Source organism: Sus scrofa, chromosome 6, assembly GCF_000003025.6.
Source record: "Sus scrofa isolate TJ Tabasco breed Duroc chromosome 6, Sscrofa11.1, whole genome shotgun sequence".
Taxonomy (NCBI): Eukaryota; Metazoa; Chordata; class Mammalia; order Artiodactyla; family Suidae; genus Sus; species Sus scrofa.
The window spans coordinates 67,375,195-67,396,467 of record NC_010448.4 but is presented as its reverse complement, the minus strand read 5'-3'; the positions used below and the strand labels follow the sequence as shown (position 1 = coordinate 67,396,467).

Below are 21,273 nucleotides of genomic sequence, written 5' to 3'. Positions count from 1 at the left end.
TGACGGGCCGCGGGGCGGAGCGACGGGCTCTCTCGCGAGATTCGCCAGAGAGAGGCGCCGGGGACCAGCATGGCGGACTCAGTGCTGGTGCTCAAGCGGGGTTCCTCCCGCTCCACGTGGCTGCGGGCCCGCAAGGCCCGGTCCCAACTCATTCTCGGCCACCGGCCCCGCCGGCGGCTCAGGACTTTGCGTTGGTGCGGCCGAAGGCGGCTTCGGCGGCGGCTGCTGCATGCCCAGGCGGCCGGCGTGGACTGGCGGGAGGGCGGCTGCCTGGTGTCGCGCGCGGCGGCGCCCCGGAGGCCCAAGACCGCGGTCCCCAGGCCGGACCCCAGCCCAGACGTGGCCGCGGACCTGACCACAAGTTGTTCCGCCATCCTCTCCATCCCGCCAGTGCGGCCGGCCGGCCCGGGCCGTGCGTTGGTGCTGCTGCCGCTTGGGCAGGTGGGTCGCGCCGAGGGAGCCGGGCGGGCAGAGCGGGTGGAGGGGAGCCCCGGGAGCTGCTGACTGGCAGCTGCCGACTGGGAGAGACAGTATCCTTCTGCGGGTTCTCCGGCTGTAAGACGGGCGCATTCCTCGGGCGGTGGTGCTGAACCGAGGGTAACAAGGACCTCCCTAATTCTAGGTCTGCGGAGCTGGAGGGACTTAAAATAGAATAATAATTATAAGAATAGACCGCATTTACTGGGTGCTTTGGTATGCCGGGCCCTTAAGTGTTCTGAGTGTTTTGGGCATATGAACTCCGTTAACACTACCAGCTCTCTATGGAGTCATTACCACTAGGAATGTTTACAGAGAGGAAGAGTATAGCTTAGGTAACTTGGCAAAAAGTATACGTGGAGGCAGAGCCAACAGTCACATTCTGGCAGCCTCATGGCAGGGCCCCTGCTCTTCACCTGGACCTTGGTCTAGGCAGTCCCCCTCTATGCAGGAGGGAAGTAAAACCCTAAGAAAGGCAGAGGCTCTGCAGGCCTGGGCCTTTGTGAGGACAGAGAGCCGTGAGAACAGCAGAGCTGAGTTTGGGAGACCCCCTTGGGTCAGTGTTCACCAGCCTGTCCCGGAGTTCCTATTGTGGCTCAGCGGTAACGAATCTAACTAGTATCATGAGAACAGGTTTGATCCCTGTGTTTGCTCAGTGGGTTAAGGATCCAGCACTGCCGTGAGCTGAGGTGTAAGTGACAGTCTTGGCTAGGGTCCTTCATTGCTGTGGCTGTGGGTAGCCCAGCAGCTGCAGCTTAGATTTGACCCCTAGCTTGGGAACTTCCACGTGCCTTGGGTACAGCCCTAAAAAGAAAAACAAAAAAAAAAAAAAACAGACTCTCTGTCCCTATAGCTGCTGTAGGATATGATCATAGGTTTAAAATGTTAATTAGTTAAAATACTCTGTTAGTTGGAGTTCCATTGTGGCTCTTAACTGGACATAGTGTCCCTGAGGATGTGGGTTCCATCCCTGGCCTCTCTCAGTGGATTAAGGATCCAGTGTTGCCAGTAAGCTGCAGCTTAGGTTGCAGATTCGGCTTGGATCGGGCATTACTGCAGCTGTGGTGTAAGCCGGCAGCTGCAGCTCCAATTTGACCCCAAGTCTGGGAACCTCCATATGCCCCAGATGTGGCCCTAAAAAGAAAAAAAAGATAGTGATACTATTAGTTAAAAATACTACGTCTAGATACTCATATTGCAACAGAACAAAGGGTGGGGGGGAAATGTACACATGTAAAAATAACTTGATCCCCATGCTGTACAGCAGGTGGGGGGGGAATACTAGATAGTCACCTACAAGGTACTCTGTTACTAGAAATCAGCCGCCTTTTGATGTCTGCACAGCCAGTTAAGAACTTTGAAGTTTTTAGTTGTTAGTAACAGACTCTGTAACTTTCTTTCTCCCTTTCTTTTTTCTTTCCATCTAGAGCTTCATCTTTAGCGGGATCTGTCGTGTGACCTGCCTCTACGGTCAAGTGCAGGTGCTCGGTTTTAACATCAGCCAAGGCCAGCCCGCTCAGGACGTGTACTCCACCTATACGCACGCTCGCCTGACTGTCACCGCAGTTCACTACTCAGTGTCTGAGAAAAGCAAGAAGGAGATGAAAAGGGAAGCCCGGACTTTGCTCAAGTCGCATCTGAACCGAGGTAATGAAAAGAACTGAGTGATTTTCTGAGGATGTACCATATAATAAAGCTAATAATTTATGTCTTTTTGTCCTTTTTAGGGCCCCACCTGTGGCATGTGGAGGTTCCCAGGCTAGGGATCCAGTGGGAGCTGTAGCCGCCACCCTAGGCCACAGCCACAGCAGTGTGGGATCTGGGCCACGTCTGTGATCTACACCACAGCTCCTGGCAATGCTGGATCCTTAACCCGCTGAGCAAGGGCAGCGATTGAACCTGCGTCCTCATGGATGCTAGCTGGTCTTGCTAACCCCTGAGCCATGATGGAAACTTCTAAAGCTCATAATTTTTATTTTTTATTTTTTTTTAATTTTTTTAATTTTTTTATTTTTTATTTTTTTTTTGTCTTTTTTTTGTTGTTGTTGTTGTTGTTGTTGTTGCTATTTCTTGGGCCGCTTCCACGGCATATGGAGGTTCCCAGGCTAGGGGTTGAATCGGAGCTGTAGCCACTGACCTACGCCAGAGCCACAGCAACGCGGGATCCGAGCCGCGTCTGCAACCTACACCACAGCTCATGGCAACGCTGGATCCTTAACCCACTGAGCAAGGGCAGGGACCGAACCCGCAACCTCATGGTTCCTAGTCGGATTCGTTAACCACTGCGCCACGACGGGAACTCCTATTTTTTTTATTTTTTTGTCTTTTGTCTTTTTGTTGTTGTTGTTGTTGTTGCTGTTGTTGCTATTTCTTGGGCCGCTCCCGAGGCATATGGAGGTTCCCAGGCTAGGGGTTGAATCGGAGCTGTAGCCACCGGCCTACGCCAGAGCCACAGCAACGCAGGATCCGAGCCGCGTCTGCAACCTACACCACAGCTCACAGCAACGCCGGATCGTTAACCCACTGAGCAAGGGCAGGGACTGAACCCGCAACCTCATGGTTCCTAGTCGGATTCGTTAACCACTGCGCCACGACGGGAACTCCCTTCTTTTTTTTTTAAAGCTCATAATTTTTATATGTTTACTGTGACCTAGGCTTTGTATTCTTTCCTGTATTTATTTAAACCCTCGCCAGGGTCCTGAGAGAGAAACTATTGTTTTTTGTTTTTCTTTTATGATGTTTATTTTTTCTGTTAGAGTTGATTTACAGTGGAGAAACTATTGTTTTCACCATTTTACAGATGAGGAAAGTTGCCTGATGCCACAGGCTTTTATGTGGCAAACCTGGGGTGACTTCTCTACCCATGTGTTTTCCTGTTACGCAGTATGGCCCCCGAGAAAGGCTCTCAAACATAGTTCCTTTTCTCAAAAAGTTTGAATTTAGCAGAAGGGAGGGAAGTCCTAAATGGCATAGAGCTTAATGGAGTTCTGTTTTTTTTCGTTGTTATGGTTTTTTGTTTTTTTTTTTTTTGGTCTTTTTTACTTTTCTAGGGCTGCTCCCATGGCATATGGAGGTTCCCCGGCTAGGTGTCTAATCAGAGCTACAGCCACAGCCACAGCCACGCCAGATCCGAGCTGCATCTTCGATCTACACCACAGCTCACGTCAACCCCGGATCCTTCACCCACTGTGCGAAGCCAGGGATCGAACCCGCAACCTCAAGGTTCCTCGTCAGATTCGTTAACCGCTGCACCACGACAGGAGCTCTGCGGAGTTCTGTTTCTAAAGCAGCTTGTATTTCTCTTTACAGATGACAGACGCTGGTTGATGAAGAATTTCTCTCCTCTGTGTTCCGTTATGATGCTAGAACACCTGAAAACCTCCACCGTGAACTTCATAACCAGCCATCCAGGTTTATCTTACGTTTTCGTACAAGAGGTAGAACCAGTTTTCATTCAGAGTTTTGCTAATTACTTTCACCCAAACAGTCAGAGGCCCGTGTAGGATGCTCCCTGGGAAGATCAGTCTGTCTGTGATACTGTGCTGTAAGTTGCCCTGAGTGTAATTCGTGTGTACAGTAAGAAGCAGCGTAGAAGGAGGTATCGTGATCATTGCCTCTGCTGCCGCCTTAGTTTCATTCCCCAGAGAAGGCCATCACTCTCTGTTGTCGTTGGTTCCGAGCCTTTTGGCATTTTCTCAGGCGATTGTCTTTATATCTTGATTTACGAAGTTCAGGCAGTATACATTTTCTCCGAACTCTAAATGAGTGATTTCATCGTACGTACACGTCCTCTCATCTCTTTCCGCGTCTCCAAATTTTTCTGCCCATATTGTTGGGCAAAAAACAGCCTGAAGTCAAGCCTGCTTCTGTGACTGTCGCCCTTGAGCCAGTCGATTGTGTCTAGTCTCTAGGAACGTCAGAGACACTGGGTGTGAGGTGTGAGGACGGTTCAAGGACCAACACCAGGCTTTCTGGCCGCACCACTGTGGTGCGAGGCGCTAGGGGCGCTGCCGGAGGAGATGGGTGTCTGTTAGCTTTCAGATGCCTCTTAGCCATTCTGCTGCAGGTGTCAGTGGGCAGTTGGGACATGTGAGTCGAGTTTGGAGAAAAGAGGCTGGGAGTGTAAATTTGGGAGCTCTCAGCAGAAGACAGTTCCAGAGCCCACGAGATGGGGTAGAAGCACCGAGGACTTGCTATGGATAGAAATGAGAAGGGCCAGGGTCTGAGCCGGAGGCAGGCCCCAGCGATCTAGGCAAGGGAACAGCCAAGGCTGAGAAGGGGTGCTCAGGTGAACCCTGGTGGGGAGCAGGCGGGTGCCGTCAGGGCCTGGGAAGTACGGGAAGCACCCAGAGCTGCGGACAGTGAGAGGAGGCCAGAGAAGGGAGGCTGGGTGCAGGGCCAGTGTGGACAGGAGGGCTGTGCTTGGGTTGCTGAGGGGCAGCCCGAATGTTGGAGGGTCAGGAGCTGGGAAAGAGAGGAACTCGGAGGTTTAGTCCAAAGGGGTTTTGCTTTTAGAGAGTTTAGCTGTGAAGGGAAGGAAGAAGAAAGAAATGAACAGTGGTTGGAGGAGTAGGTGTGAGCTAGAGAGTTTAGGTTTTTGTCAGGATGGATGGGAAACCTCGGGCCTGCACGGAGTGGGTGGCGGAGGTTGACAGGAGAGCATACGCTGATGGCACAGTAGAGATGGGGCGCCTGGAAGGCCTCCAGGGAGAGGTTCTGCTGCCGGTGGGGAGGGGTTGGGCTTAGGAGCAAAGGCAGGTCATTCACAGTGGCCGGAGGAAGTGCCCAGGACAGGGCCCAGGGCAAGGAGAAGCTCTCTCCTCAAACTGACAGTTTGCTGTTACTCTGTGAAATGGCTCAGGGTGATCCCTGGGCGGGGCCTAGGTAGTGGGGGCAGAGGTTTGAAAGGAGAAGGTCTGGAATGGGCAGGATGAAGAATGGGCCACTGTGGTTATGGGAATGTAATCCAGAGGCTTGGTCGGGGCGCGGAGAAGGAAATGGAAACCCCGCCTTACCAAGTGAATGTTCCAAATGCCAGCGTCAAACACATCTTTTTTTTTTTTTTTTTTTTTTTTCATTTATTTCCAGCCCCCCCGCCCCGTGACCTCCTGAGCCACCACTGTTTATGATCTTTCTTGGGTAACTTTCTCCAGGTGTGAATACATCCGGAGTGGTGTTCTCACATACAGCGGAGAGTGAACTTCAGATTATCTCTTTTTATAAGCTGTTCTTTTTGCTTTTTAGGGCATATGGAGGTTCCCAGGCTAGGGTCTAATCGGAGCTACAGCTGCCGGCCTACGGCACAGCCACAGCAACACGGGATCCGAGCTGCATCTGCGACGGACCCCACAGCTCACAGCAACACCAGATCCTTAACCCACTGAGCAAGGACAGGGATCAAACCCACAACCTCATGGTTCCTAGTTGGATTCGTTTCTGCTGCGCCACAACGGGAACTCTTTTTTTTTTTAAATTTATTATAATTATTATTATAAGCTGTTCTTATTTATCCTCCGTGATTGGTAGCAGAGCAGAGTGTAGAACTGTAAGTTGAAAAAGGAGTTTTCCTCAGAACCTTGAAGGACTTGGCCCACTATTTTCTAGAATGGAGCTGCTGCTAGGAATCCTCACGCCAGGCAGAGTCTCGCTCCTTCGATGGTGTCTTTATCCTCAGGGCTGATGGATCTCCTGAGGATGTGGTCTCGGCTGGGTCTCCCCCTGGTACCCTCCCCGCCGCCCCTGCTGCCTCTGGCTCCTGCTGGGGTCCCGCTCTTCCTGCCTGGGGCGGGGGGCGGTCCTGTGGTTTCCTGGTGCCTCTGCCGGAACACCTTTGGCCTTCGTGGCTCTGTCTTCCACATCCTTCCAGCTTTTGGTCTTTTTGCTCGATGTTTTTGGAGATGGTCCTGACTCTGCTGCAAACCACCAGCCTGATCTACAGCTGGGTCTGCGGGTGAATTTCTCTTTCGACCGTCACTGTTACTTTTGCATTTTCCCTGGCGTCTCCTGCAGAGGCGATGGCCGCTTGGAAGTGAGCGTCAGCTCTGAAAACAGAGACGTGGACGACCTTAGGAAGGCAGTTGGCAAGGCTTACGGAGGGGTCGGGTGTGGGGGGAGAGAGAGGGCGGGATCACGTGGACCTTGCCCAGCTCACAGCTTGCGAGGCTCACTCCTTTGGAACTGCAGGGCGGCGAGCGTCGGGTCTCGCCTCTCCTTGACCGGGCTTGTTCCTTTCAGGTCCCGCCTTTCCAGATTAACCTGGAGTATTTCACCTTGAGGTCTGTGGGGATCAGAAGAGAGAAGAAAAAAACCGGCCTTCGTTTGACTGAGAGCGCCTTTTCGGTCATGGAAGAGTTAGTCAGCGTTTCCTGCGGTGAGTGGCAGACACGGGTGGGTCGGTGTTTATTCCCCGGAGCCTCAGAGGATTCCGGTTTGCGATGGGAAAAGGCTCGTCCTCAGGCTCGTTGTCTGTTTCATCTCCAGAAGAGGTAGACGGCTGCCCTGTAATCCTGGTTTGTGGCTCGCAGGACGTGGGGAAGTCAACGTTTATTAGATACCTGATGAACCAGTTGTTAAATAGGTAAGAGTGTTTTTAATTCTGTTTTGACGCATTGCTAAATTTTTTGGTAGGAAGTCGGTTTTTTGGGGGTTTTGGGGTCTTTATTTTTGCTGTTTCTTGGGCCGCTCCCACGGCATATGGAGGTCCCCAGACTAGGGGTCCAATCGGAGCTGTAGCCACTGGCCTACGCCAGAGCCACAGCAATGCAGGATCTGAGCCGCGTCTGCACAACTCAGGGCAACGCCGGATCGTCAACCCACCGAGCAAGGGCAGGGACCGAACCTGCAACCTCATGGTTCCCAGTTGGACCCGTCAACCACTGCGCCACGACGGGAACTCCCTTTTTCTTTTTCTTTTTCTTTTTTTTTTTTTTAACAGCCGTGGCTGTAGCATGTGGGAGTTCCCAGGCTGGGGTCGAATGGGAGCTGCAGAGAAAACAAAGATAAAATTTTAGGGGTTCCCTGGTGGCTCAGTGGGTTAAGGACCTGACTTGTCACTGCTGTGGCATGGGTTCAGTCCTTGGCCTGGAAGCTTCTGCACACCAAGGTCCCAGCCAAAATAGAAAAATAAGTAAAGATAAAATTTGGAGTTCTTTTTGTGGCTCAGTGGAAACAAATCTGGCTGTAACTGTGAGGGCGTGGGTTCGATCCCTGACCTCACTCAGTGGGTTAAGGATCCGGCACTGCCACAAGCTACAGTGCCTGTCGCAGATGTGGCTCAGATCCGGTGTGGTTGTGGCTGTGGTGTAGACCGGCAGCTGTAACTCCGATTCGACGCCTAGCCTGGGAAGCTCCATGTGCCACAGGTGCAGCCCTAAAAAGCAAAAGTAAATACATAAAAATTTTTAAAAAAGATAAAATTTTAGGAAAGAGAAACTTGTATCCATATAAGTGGGCACCATGGCCAAACCTGCATCCCATGTTCTCTTCACTGTTCTTTTTAGGTTGGTTGTCATTTTGGCAACATCCCGCCAGAGGCCACCTAGGGCAGATTAAGCCTGTGTATCACGTAAAATCTTTATGATCTTATTTCTCCTCTGGACACAGTAAAACTGCCTAAGATTTTCTTTCTTTTCCATTGTCAGCATACCCTGCATTGACTATTTGGAATGTGATCTGGGACAGACGGAATTTACTCCTCCAGGTTGTGTTTCCTTACTTAATATTACAGAACCAGTTCTAGGTATGTATCGTTTATTGTATGTTTCTTAAATGTCTTGCTTTTGTAAAATGCAGAAGTAATGATGTTTACAGAAAGCTCAAGAAAAGTATAAAATATGGAAAAATGATCATTCCCCCCCCCCAGCAAATTCATGGTCTGCCCATAACTATTCCTCTAACCCACAAAAAACAAAAAGCAAAACCCAGTGGTACTTTTCTATGGCTCCATATTATTATTATTTTTTTTTTAAATTATTTATTTATTTACTTTTTCTTTTTAGGGCCATACCTGTGGCATATGGAGGTTCTCAGGCTAGGGGTTGAATCAGAGCTGTAGCCGCCGGCCTACACCACAGCTCACGGCAACGCCAGATCTTAACTCACTGAGTGAGGCCAGGGATTGAACCTGCGTCCTCATGGATACTGGTCAGAATAGCTTCCACTAAGCCATGATGGGAACACCTCATCCTTTTTTTTTTTTTTTTTTGTCTTTTTGCCATTTCTTGGGCCGCTCCTGCGGCATGTGGAGGTTCCCAGGCTAGGGGTCAAATTGGAGCTGTAGCCACCGGCCTACGCCAGAGCTACAGCAACGCCAGATCCGAGCTGCGTCTGCAACCTACACCACAGCTCACATCAACGCCGGATCCTTTAACCCACTGAGCAAGGCCAGGGATCGAACCCACAACCTCATGGTTCCTAGCCGGATTCGTTAACCACTGAGCCACGACGGGAACTCCCCCTCATTCATTTTTAAGTATAAATTAGGAACATACTTTTTACCTAATAATTAAGCATCTTATATAACCATGCACAGTGATCTAAACCAAGAAATTGACATTGATATGATACCGTTAACTAATCTATAGATTTTATTTAGAATTCACCAATTATCCTACTAACGTTCTTTTAATGGTTCAGAATCCAAATCAGAATTCCATGCTTTCTGGGGAGGTGGGGGCACCTGTGTCTGGCACGTGGAAATTCCCAGGCCAGTTCCCTATTCTGGCCACCTCATTTATTTATTTATGTATTTATTTTTACTTTTTAGGGCCGCACCCGAGGCATATGGAAGTTCCCAGGCTAGGGGTGGAGTCGGAGCTGCAGCTGCCGCCCTACACCACAGCCACAGCCATGCAGAATCTGAGCTATGTCTGCGACCTACACCACAGCTCATGGCAATGCCGGATCCTTAACCCATTGAGCAAGGCCAGGGATCGAACCCGTGACCTCATGGATACTAGTGGGATTCGTTTCCGTTGGGTCATGACGGGAACTCCCACTATTGTATCTTTTCAGAGTTGGGAAATGTGAGTTCTGTGACTTTGTTTTTTTTCCAGGATTGTCTTGGCTTCCAGACTCTGCAATTCCATATGAATCTGAATAGGCTTTTCCATTTCTGGGGAAAAGACTCGGGATTTTGATAGGGCTTGTGTTGAGTCTCTAGATTGAGTAGTCTTCCTGTCCATCCACACAGGATGTGGTCCCAATTTTTAGATCTCCTATCATTTCTTTTTTCTTTTTCTTTTTTTTTTTTTTTGTCTTTTGTTGTTGTTGTTGTTGCTATTTCTTGGGCCGCTCCCACGGCATATGGAGGCTCCCAAGCTAGGGGTTGAATCGGAGCTGTAGCCACCAGCCTACGCCAGAGCCACAGCAACGTGGGATTCGAGCCGCGTCTGCAACCTACACCACAGCTCCCGGCAACGCCGGATCGTTAACCCACTGAGCAAGGGCAGGGACCGAACCCGCAACCTCATGGTTCCTAGTCGGATTCGTTAACCACTGCGCCACGATGGGAACTCCACATACCACATCTTAATCCGTTCATCTGTCGATGGACATTTAGGTTGTTTCCGTGTCTTGGCTATTGTGAATAGTGTTGCAGTGAACATACAGATGCATGTGTGTTTTTTCAAGGAATGTTTTGTCTGGATAGATGCCCAGGAGTGGGATTTGCTGGGTCCTATGGTCGTTCTGTGTTTAGTTTTCCGAGGTACCTCCATACCGTTTTCCATAGTGGTTGTACCAATTTATATTCCCACCAACAGTGCAGGAGGGTTCCCTTTCTCCACATCCCCTCCAGCATTTGTTATTTGTAGACGTGTTAATGAGGGCCATTCTGACTGGTGTGAGGTGGTACCTCATAGTAGTTTTGATTTGCATTTCCCTAATAATCAGGGATGGTGAGCATTTTTTCATGTGCTTGTTGGCCATCCGTGTGTCTTCTTTGGAGAAATGTCTATTCAAGTCTATTCATATGGAAGTTCCAGGCCAGGGATCCAGTCTGAGCCAGAGCTGTGACCTGTACCACAGCTGTAGCAATGCCAGATACTTAACCCACTGCACTATTCAGGGAACTCCTATGTCTTGCTGTTTTTTTCAGAACCATGAGTTTGCACTGATCATTCTGATTCTAATCTGGCACCCCGGGGGGTCACTGAGTTAACCTCTTTTTTTTTTTTTTTTTTTTGCTTTTTAGGGCCATACCCAAGGGATATGGAGGTTCCCAGGCTAGGGGTGGAGTCGGAGCTGCAGCTGCCAGCCTACACCACAGCCACAGCAACACTGGATCTGTGCTGCGTCTGTGACCTACATCACAGCTCAGGGCAACACCGGCTCCTTAACCCACTGAGCGAGGCCAGAATTAACCCGCAACCTCATGGTTTCTAGTCAGATTCGTTTCCGCTGTGCCACGACGGGAACTCCAACCTTCTCTTTCCATGCTGATAAGTTCCGTCTCTGATCGTAAGAACTGTGGTTAACAGTGATTCTAGGTGTATCTGCTCATTCCTTTTGTGTTGGTTCTGTCCCTCCACAATAAAAGCCACTCTCAGTTGTGGGCTGCCTGGAACACCGGCCCCAGCCTTGAGGGGAGCCAGCCCCAGCCCAGGTGGCCTCGTGCCAGCCAAACCCACCAAGGCTCTTGCCCTGCCGACAGCCTTGTACCCTCGTCCTGGTTACCTTTCTGCCGCGGGTGCCGACCCCGGCCCCAGCCAGCGGGGACAGGAAGTGGCTTGGGAAACATCAGCTCTGGAGCTGGACCCCCTGGGTTCAAGCCCAGCTGATGGCTACTATCTGTGTCTGTAAAAATGGGGAAAGTAATGCTACCTGCTTATAGGGTGTTTCTGAAACCTAGAGACTGTATGTCGCATTCTTGGGTCACAGTAAGTGCTCTATTCCAGCGAGCAACTGCTGCTGCTGTGATCGCTCTTTCATTAGCCTGTGAGCCCTACAAGGACAGGGGTATTTGTTCTGCTTACAGACATAGCCTAAGTGTCTAGGAAGATGCCCTAACTATCAGGAAGTGTTTGTTGAGTGCATGGCCACATTGGCACATAATTGGGGTCAACTCTGTCGGTAAACGTGAGTGCGTCTTTGTACAAGTTGGGAGCTTAGATTTGTGAAAGTGAGAGCACAGCTATTCCTAGTGTAGGGTGGTCCCAGATTTCCTGAGGAGCTTTGTCAGGGACAGTGGCTGAAGCAAACCCTTGCCACCTTTTAAGTACTCATGGATTGAAGTTCCCATTGTGGCTCAGTGGAAATGAACCCGACTAGTATCCATGAGGATGTGGGTTTGATCCCTGGCCCTGCCCAGTGGGTTAAGGATCTGGTGTTGCCGTGAGCTGTGCTGCGGGTCACAGAAATGGCTCGGATCCTGCGTTGCTGTGGCTGTGGTGTCGGCCGGCAGCTGCAGCTCCGATTCAAATCCTAGCCCGGGAACCTCCGTATGCGGTAGGTATGGCCCCTGAAATAAAAGACAGAAGCATAAATACATGAATAAATACTTGTGGATTGATGGGTCTCACCTTCATCTCCTCAGGCCCACCTTTCACTCACCAGAGGACGCCACAGAAGATGGTGTATTACGGGAAGACTTCTTGTAAAGACAACTTTGAGAACTATATTGAGATAATCAAGTATGTGTTCAGCTCCTACAAGAGAGAGGCCCCGCTTATCGTCAACACGATGGGCTGGGTGGCAGGTAAGGCGGGGGTGGGGGGGGGGGTGTGCGCATCCTACAGGGACAGCCAGTGGGAATCAGCCTGACTTTCAGGCGTTAATGATTAGTGCGGAAGCCTGGGTTTTAGAAGATTCCTTTTTTTTTTCTTATTGAAATAGAGTTGGTTTATAATGCTCCTGCTAGGTTTTGCTGTATGATTCAGTTATACATATATATTCAGGGTTTTTGTTTTGTTTTGTTTTTTTGTTTTTGCTTTTATGGCCGCACTCCCACAGCACATGGAGGTTCCCAGGCTAGGGGCTGAGTCAGAGTTGTAGCCGCTGGCCTATACCACAGCTACAGCCCTGCAGAATCTGAGCTGTGTCTGCGACCTACACCACAGCTTGTGGCAACACCAGATCCTTAACCCACCGTATATTCACTTTCATGTTCTTTTCCACTGTCGTTTATTACAAGATTCCCCCCGCACTTGTGGCCTGTGCATGTTTCAGTCCGGGGATTGAACCCGAGCCACAGCAGCCACCTGAGCCACGCAGTGACAAAACTGGATCTACCAGGGAACACTTCTTACAAGATACTGAGGAGTTCCCGTTGTGGCTCAGTGGAAACAGACCTGACTAGTATCCACATGGATGTGGGTTTGACCCCTGGCCTTGCTCAGTGGGTTAAGGATCTGGTGTGGCTGTGGCTGTGGTGTAGGCCGGCAGCTCCAGCTCCAATTCCACCCCTGGCCTGGGAACGTCCATGTGCCGCAGGTGTGCCCACCCCCCAAGAAAGACATTGAGCACAGTTCCCTGTGCTGTAGAGTGGGACCTTGTCTTTTATCTGTTTTATATGTAGGCGTGTGAAAATACTGAGATTCTTCTCATCTGAGTCTTGGAAGCAGAGTTGCAGCTTCTCGTAGGGGTGTGTCATTGTTTTGTGCCCTGACTGCGCTGCTGTCATCTCGTTCCTCGCAGACAAAGGTCTCTTGCTGCTCGTGGACCTGATCCGACTGTTGTCCCCGAGCCACGTCGTTCAGTTCAGTTCCAGCCGGAGTAAATACATGCCGAACCTCACCCCTGACTACGTGGACGACATGGACGGCTTGTACACAAAAAGCAAATCCAAAGTCAGAAACAGGGGTTTCCATCTGGCAGAGTTTGCTGAGCATTTGGAATTTGCTGATGAAGAAAAAGAGAGCCCGCTTGTGTTTCCCGGATACAAGCTGATGTCCGTTAAGTCAGAGTTTGTGTCTAGAAAAACCGAAAGAAATAGGTAAGGCAGCCACAGCCCAGCCGCAGAAGCAGGTGTCCTTCAGCTGAACGAGTCGTCTGTCCCCCTCACTTCCTCCGCAGGAAGACGTCCTCTGAGGCTTTCAGATCTCTGCCCCGGCTCCTGTGTGTGAAGGAGGTCCCTTGTTTCCACTGGGTCACCTCCCCAGGGGGAAGACCCAGAACCGGCCTTGGGGTCTGGTTGCCGGGGGCTTTGACTCCAGGGATTTCCTATGGGTTTGCAGAAAGGCGGGTCTGCACGTGTGGGGCCGTGTGGACAGGTGTATCCTGCCTCGAGTGGGAGGTGGGCCCGTGAGCTCAGAGCTCTGCTGACCTCGCTCCCGTTGGCTTTGCAGGGAATCCCATAACAAGATTCTTCGTGACTTGGCCGTGCTCGGTTACCTGGGCCAGCTGCAGCCCCCGGTGCCCAAACCACTTTGTCCCTTACATGGCCTGACACCCTATCAGGTAACTCAACTGTGGGGGGACCGCTTTACTTTCTTTACTTAATGAACACATAACACCTTTCTGCCCGCCGAGGGCATGCCTTTTTTCTCTTTGAGGGCTGCACCTGCAGCACATGGAGGTTCCCAGGCTAGGGGTTGAATCAGAGCTGCAGCATCCAGCCTTCGCCACAGCCACAGCAACATGGAATCCGAGCCGCGTCTGCAACCTTCACCTTAGCTCACAGCAACACTGTGGATCCAGCACTCTAGATCCTTAACCCACTAGGCAAGGCTAGGGATCAAACCCACATCCTCGTGGATTGCGTTCATTACCGCTGAGCCACAGTGGGAACTCCCCAAGTGCACGTCTAACCACTTTATAGCACGTCACTCGTTTTCTTCTCAGAGCAGCTCTGTGGCATTTATTTGGTGACTGTCCCCATTTGATAGACGGGAGGCTGAGTGATCCAGCATGTGTGGCAGTGCTGGCCCCAGACCCAGGCAGCCCAGCTCCAGAGTTGTGACCTTCACTGCTGCGCTGGCCGTGACTCTTGCCATCCTGGTTAATGTTCTGCCGAATGCTGGAAGTGGCACCAGGATTACACCCAGGCAGCCCAGCTCCAGCGCTTGAGCTGAGGGCAACTTGGGCTGTCATTTGCAAACAGGACCAGACCTCACAGAGTGGCCCGGCGTCCCCAGCAGGGCTTGGTACCCAGAGCTCACTCTTAAAGAGTTTCATGTTATCGTGAAAGTAGATTCTAAGGAGTTCCCATATGGCACAGCAGGTTAAGGATCTGGCATTACTGCCATTTCTGTGTGGGTTCAGTCCCTGGCCCAGGAACTTCCTCATGCCCCAGGCTCCCCCTCTCCAAAGGAGGAGTTCCTGCTGTGGTGCAGGGAGATCAGGTGGCATCTCTCAGCGCTAGGATGCAGGTTTGATCCCCAGCTCAGTACAGTGGGTTAAGGATCTAGTGTTGCCCCATCTGCGGCCTAGGTCACAACTGCAGCTTGGATCTGATCCCTAGCCCAGGAATTCCCTGAGCTTTGGGGCAGCTAAAAACAAAAAAGTAGATTCTAGCAGTAAAGTATTTACATCTTGGATCCCAAACTCTTATGAATTACTTTGGGGAGTTCCCACTGTGGCACAGTGGGTTAGGTATTGTACTGCAGCAGCTCAGGTCACTGTGGGTGGCTCAGATTCAACCCCTGGCCCAGGAACTTCCATATGCTGCAGGTGCGGCCATTAAAAAAAAAATATTTTGGGCAGAAACTATATAAGAGTAGGATTCTAGATGATGCAGGAATAGAAGAGAGAAACAGGCCACATCTCCTAAACACTTCCTCTGCGCTATGCTATCTCCTAAGCCTGTGCTGACCCTTCGCTCACCGAGGCCCTGTTATTATCCTTGTTTCACTGATGGTGGAACCGAGGCCAAGGGCACTGAGTTAGCTTGCCCAGGGGCCACAGTAAAAGTTTGGGCTGGGCCAGGAGCCCCAGGCGGGGCTCATCCAGCCCTGATGGGGTTGGCTGGGTGCATGGTGCTCTTTTTTTTTGGCCTTTTAGGGCCGCACTCACGGCATATGGAAGTTCCCAGGCTAGGGATTGAATCAGAGCTGCAGCTGCCGACCTGCACCACAGCCACAGCCATGCCGGATCCGAGCCCACCTACACCAGAGCTCACGGGAATGCCAGATCCTCATTCCATTGAGCGAGGCCAGGGATCAAACCTGCAACCTCATGGTTCTTGGTCGGATTCATTTCTACTGCATCAGGATAGGAACTCCGATTTTTCTTTTCTTTTTCTTTTTGTCTTTTTGCCATTTCCAGGGCCATTCCTGTGGCATATGGAGGTTCCCAGGCTGGGGGTCTAATCGGAGCTGTAGCTGCCGGCCTACACCAGAGCCACGCAGGATCCAAGCCGTGTCTGCAACCCACACCACAGCTCATGGCAACGCCGGATCCTTAACCCACTGAGCGAGGCCAGGGATCGAATCCGCAGCCTCATGGTTCCTAGTTAGATTTGTTTCCGCTGCACCACAATGGGAACTCCCAGATGCTTTTTGGTAGGCAGTTTGGCAGATAAAACCTTAGATAGTCATCTTGTGAAAATTAAAATTGGAGTTCCCCTGCGGCACAGCAGGGTAAGGATCCGGGGTTGTCCCTGCAGCAGCTCGGGTCACTGCTGTGGCGTGGGTTCCAGCTCTGGCCTGGGAACTTGCACATGCCTCAGATGCGGCCAGAAAGGGAAAAGGGAAAAGTCGTCTTTTGAGTCGAATGAAAAGAGGGTGATGTGAGCTTATTTTCCAGGTCCCTTTCAACGCCGTCGCGCTGCGGGTTACTCACGCCGACGTGGCTCCTACCCACATACTATACGCGGTGAACGCCAGCTGGGTCGGCCTTTGCAAGATCCTGGACGATGTCAGGGGTTATGCACACGGGCCCATCCTTCTGGCCCAGACGCCCATCTGTGATTGTCTGGGGTTTGGTGAGTCCGAGTTACAGGTGCCTTTGTAAACATCCTGAAGGTGATCCACTTCTTGGGCTGTGGCTGCTGGGTCCTGACCTTGTAGCTGTCACTTGGCCAGAGGGATCAGAGAGCTTCTCTGCCTTCTGTACGGTGGGCCTTGGGGGCTGGAGGGCAGGACGAGCTGCCCTTGCTCTGCTTCTCCTGGCAGCTCCTCTAAGTAGGGTTCCTCTGGGCCTGGCCGCGGCCTCCTCGCTGGACGCGTTCTCTGTAGGCCAGTACCCACTGCGGGGGCTCAGAGGCCACTTCCGGGCTCACCTCCGTGCATCTCTCCAGTGCAGCGGCGTGTTGGGTGCCGAGCCTCCGTTGCCAGTGTGCTTGGCGGCACCTGAGCCTTAGGTCCAAACTGAGGTCGTGGGTGTCCAGCCTCCTCCTCCCCAGTGGCCTCCCCAGATCTCCTCCTCCCGTCCCTGCACTGTCACTGTTTCCCAGACCATCAGTGGCCCTTTCAAGATTTACTCTGGTGCTTTGGCCAGGCCCCTGGGGCCTCCTGGCACCCCTTGCCTTTGTCACCACATTCAGCCCGCTCGCAGGCCTAGTGCCTTCTGTTTTCAGAATGTCAGAGTCCCCCACCTCATCTCTTCTCACTGTACTCACCCCACTTCTGTCCTGGACCCGTGGGAAAGCCTCATCTCTGGACTCCCCACGTCAGGGGTGATCTGGCACACACGTGATCAGGGCCCCCCTGGTGCTTTTCCCTTCACACGGGTCCAGCCTTGGACCCAGTCCTGCCATGCCCAGCGGGTGTGGGTCCCTGCCCCCTTCGCCAAGCCTCCCTTTCCCGCTGAGGTCAGTATGCAGCAGGGTATAGTTCTGGGAGTTGAAAGTCTTGCCTTCCAGGCCATTCTGCAGTTGTGGGTGGCGGGGAGGTTCGCCGTCGTCCAGCAGGGTGGGCTGTGTGCATGTCGTGTTGTGTGCCGTCCAGGAATCTGCAGAGGGGTTGACATGGAGAAGAGGCTTTACCACATACTCACACCTGTGCCCCCGGAGCAGCTGAGGCTCGTGAACTGTCTGCTGGTCGGAGCCATTTCCATTCCGCAGTGTGTCCTCAAGAGCCAGGTGAGCCCGGCTCCCAGGGCCGCCCCCGAGCCCACTGGCCGTGCCCACAGTGGGCTGTGCGGACCCAACGCCGGGGCCAGAGTCCCAGGAGCGGGTTATTTCGGAGGCAAGCCAGGCACAGTGCGGGTGTCCACGTGGCCTCCGAGGTCCAGGGCTGTGAATGGGCAGCAGTCACGGTCAGGCGCCCCTGGGGTAGAGCCGTCATCGCAACAGGGGGTCAAGGGCGAGAGGAGAGGGGGCATCCCAGGGTGGCCCTTCCTGAATACCGTCCTCAGGGGCGCCCGGGGGAAGGTCACAGAGGGTCGTGTTGGCCAAGAGCATCTGTGTGACCCCAGACGGGGAAGGCAGCCAGTGTCCCCCCGTCACCTGCTGGTTTGAGAGAGAACCTCCACCCCCCGTTCTCGTGCCATGTGATGTGTTTGTGGGGTTGAGTGGTGGGTGGGACCGAGGAGCCGGAGGATTTCACCCAGACTCTGGCTTTTAACGCTGCCTTCGGGGGGGGGATAAGGAAACCGCAGGCTCTTCATGGCCAGATTTGATGTGTTTCCACGTATTTTCTCTGTGTTTGTATTTCAGCGTGGGCTCGAAGGGACGATCCCTTACGTCACAACAGATTATAATTTTAAACTTCCTGGAGCATCAGAGAAAATTGGAGCAAGAGAAATCAAGGAAACACAGAGAGAGAAAGTGCACCCCAAACCTAAACTCTATCGAAACACACACTGACAGTGATGCCCCCACCGCGGCGAGGGACTTTTCCCCCGGGAGCTGGACTCCACCTCCAGCCTGGCGGCAGCAGACTCACAGGGTTCTGTGGCCCAAACGGTGCTCTTACCGGCGGCCAGTCTTTCCTGCATAACTCGTGGGTGTTTAGAGTACGTGAAAGCCTCTTTTTGAATCCAGGTGACCTGGAGATTCCCCAGCCTTCTCTTTTACTCGCTAAAGGGACAAAGCAGCAGGGAAAAGTTTGAGCACCGTTTTAAAACAGTTTTAAGAACATGGTAGATTCCTCAAAAAGGTTTTTGAGGACCTGGTTGTTGGAATCTGGATAAGAATAGAAAAACTGAAGGAGTTCCCTGGTGGCCTGGTGGTTAAGGATCCGGTGTTGTCACTGCTGTGGCACAGGTTCAATCCCTGGCCTGCTAATTTCCACATGCCGCACATGCAGCCAAAAAAAAAAAAAGTGCCCGTTGTGGCTCAGCGAGTTAATAACCCAATACAGTGACTGAGAGGATGCAGGTTCAGTCCCTGGCCTCCATGGGTTAAGGATCCGGTGTTGTCATGGCCGTGGTGAAGGCCGGCAGCCACAGCTCTGATCTGACCCCTAGCCTGGGAACTTCCATATGCTGCAGGTGCGGCCCGAAAAAGACCAAGAAAAAAAAAAAAAAAAATGGGGGAAACTGGGACTGCAGAAACGTACCGGGAAGGAGGCAGGCTGGCCAGCAGGTGGACCGCATCACGGGATGTGGCAGCCACTGGGGCCTCACCAGGTGGGCACCCTTCCCCCCCCAACCCCTGCTCATTTGATGCCATGCACACGGGTCAAGGGTTCTGCTTGCATTTCACCTGTTGAATTTAATCAAGTTTCCATGGAGAAAAGGTTGATTCAAGAGCCTTTTTTAAAAAATCTATCTGATGGTCTTGTGCTGAAAAAAATTCTCTCAAATCCAAGAAGCCTGTCCTGGGGCCTCTTTAAAACTACATCTGTCCTAACTGACTTCTGGTCTGAGATTGAAAACATACGGTGGGCAGAGCCGGAAACCAGGCGGTCTGGAAGACTTAGGACTGGAAGGGGGGCCGTGCCCTTGGCTTTGGCGGCAGGACATGAACTCTGCCAGTGATGGTGCTGTCCTCCCAGAGACTATGGGGAACAGTGGATGTCCTGTCTTCATCTTCTCCCTGGTGGTCAGGATTCTTTGCCCTCCAAGGTCAGAAGGGGTTTTGGTAAAAGTCAGCACAACCCGGTCAGATCGTGTCGTTTCTGCGTTTAGGCCGGTGAGAGACTTCCTGAGGCAGCATCTCAGCTGGACCTGAAGGACCCTTAGGATGTGTGCATTTACATGTACGTTCATTTAAACTATTGATATTTGTCTAAAGTACTCTGGTGGCCTCTCCTCACCTCGTGGACGCTCTAGGGTTAGTTTTGATACCCTAGAGGCCATTTAAGATCTATTTATATCTCAGTTTATCTTGTACATGTTTCTCTGTCGTGACCTCGCAGAGAATATTGACAGTCCATCAGCATTTTGCCTCCTTCCCCAGGTCCTGTGTCTTTACAAGAGAACTCACTGTAGGTCTTTAGCAGCATGTCTCAGGACGAATGAAAGTGGTGGCTGATCACGTGCATTTTCATTAAGCCCAGGCTTACCTGTGTCCCGTGTCCCGGGCCTTTAAGCTTCCCTGTCGTTAGTCTCCATCGGTGGAGAAGACAAGCGTTGCCGCTAGAGGGAGCTGTCAGCCATTGGTCAGCTGGCCAGAGATGCTGGGGTCAGGCTCTGGGGTCAGCCTGGGGTGTGCCAGGCTGGGCAACCACCTTGGGTGTCTGCCCGTTTTACTCTCAGTGTCGATGGCCTGGGCCTCCTGTCGTTTCCACAGCCGGTGGTGGTTCAGGAGGGTAGTGAGAGTTAATCTCAACCAACAGTCTTAATCATGTCTGTGTGTGATTTTCAGAGCAGCACCTGCTCTTTCAAGAGAAAGGGCTCTATGTTGACTTGGAACACGGGACCGATTTTGTGCTTCTTTGAAGTTCATTCTCTAGATCTGTTTCTAGAACAGGCAGACATGAAAATGGAAGGAGTCTCCAGTTCTAGGGCTGATCTTATTTTTGGAACAGAGGTGGTTCCCTTGTCCCCGTCTGTCCCCCGTCAGGCCCGGGGGCAGGAGCCAGGGTATCTGAGACCTCCATGTAGAACAGAAGACCTGAGGGAGGGGGCCGGGCGGTTGAACTGGCCCTTCGGCTGCTTTGCGTTGTGATTTTTGAGAAATTAAAATCTGGAGTGGCCAGCTGAGGAGGCCCTGGCTAAGCCGAGGGAGCCATTGCCCCTACCAGGACCCCTGCCGGACAGGTGGTGTGAGGACCAAGTGACATGGGACATTTCAGTTGTCTGGCAGTTTTTGCCCTTAGGTTCCTATGTGGCTGTGTGGCTATGACAACAGGCTTTGATGTTAGCGCTCTGAGTTCAAATCCTGGCTGGGCCACTGGCAAGCAGTAGAATGGGGGGGGGGTATTTAATCGGAGCCTGTTTCCTTCTTTAAGATGGGCAATAGCGCTTCCTTAGGGGACCCTGCTTGAGAAGGGCATGAGGCATGTCTCTGGCAGGCGTGGGGGGTGCCTCTTCGCATGTGGCCTGTCTCTGGTTGGGTTGTGAATCCTGGAAGGCATGTCCACGATGGTGTCCCTCGCAGTCAGGTCGGGTGGAAGCCGAAACAAAATGTTTGCATCGCTGACCATCTTCCCCAGCTGCCCCAAGGCAGGTTTGGGGACGCTGTTCCTCCTCCTGCTGCAGGTGCCATTGAGGGCCTGGGCGGGTGGCTCTGCGGCTTCCAGTGAGATCCCCTTCCCAGGAGCTTTTCATAACCCCAATCATGCGACTGATGCACCCATGCAGGAAGTGACCCTGAAATCCCTCCCACGTAATCACTGTGATGCTGCGGCGCTGTCTCATCTGGTATTTTTTTTAAATGCACATGTTTGCAGGTGTTTGACAGGGTTGGTGTCCTCCTGTATGTATGGTTTCCTGTCCAGCTCTTTTCACTTAACATGTGAACTTCTGCCAAAAAAAAAAAACAAACAAACCACCGAACATGTGAACTTCTGTACCATTAAATATTTTTTGAGA

At 51.9% G+C, this 21,273-nt stretch overlaps 1 protein-coding gene across 1 annotated transcript; it reads left to right on the top strand.

Moving 5' to 3' along the window:
• On the top strand, positions 26-21,256 carry NOL9 (nucleolar protein 9). The gene is made up of 12 exons (XM_003127541.5): positions 26-441; positions 1,905-2,124; positions 3,787-3,914; positions 6,712-6,847; positions 6,958-7,054; positions 8,118-8,215; positions 12,011-12,172; positions 13,111-13,408; positions 13,761-13,872; positions 16,159-16,336; positions 17,301-17,434; positions 18,011-21,256. Exons 1-12 carry the CDS (start codon positions 70-72, stop codon positions 18,158-18,160), a joined length of 2,085 nt encoding a protein of 694 aa, XP_003127589.2. The 5' UTR covers positions 26-69; the 3' UTR covers positions 18,161-21,256.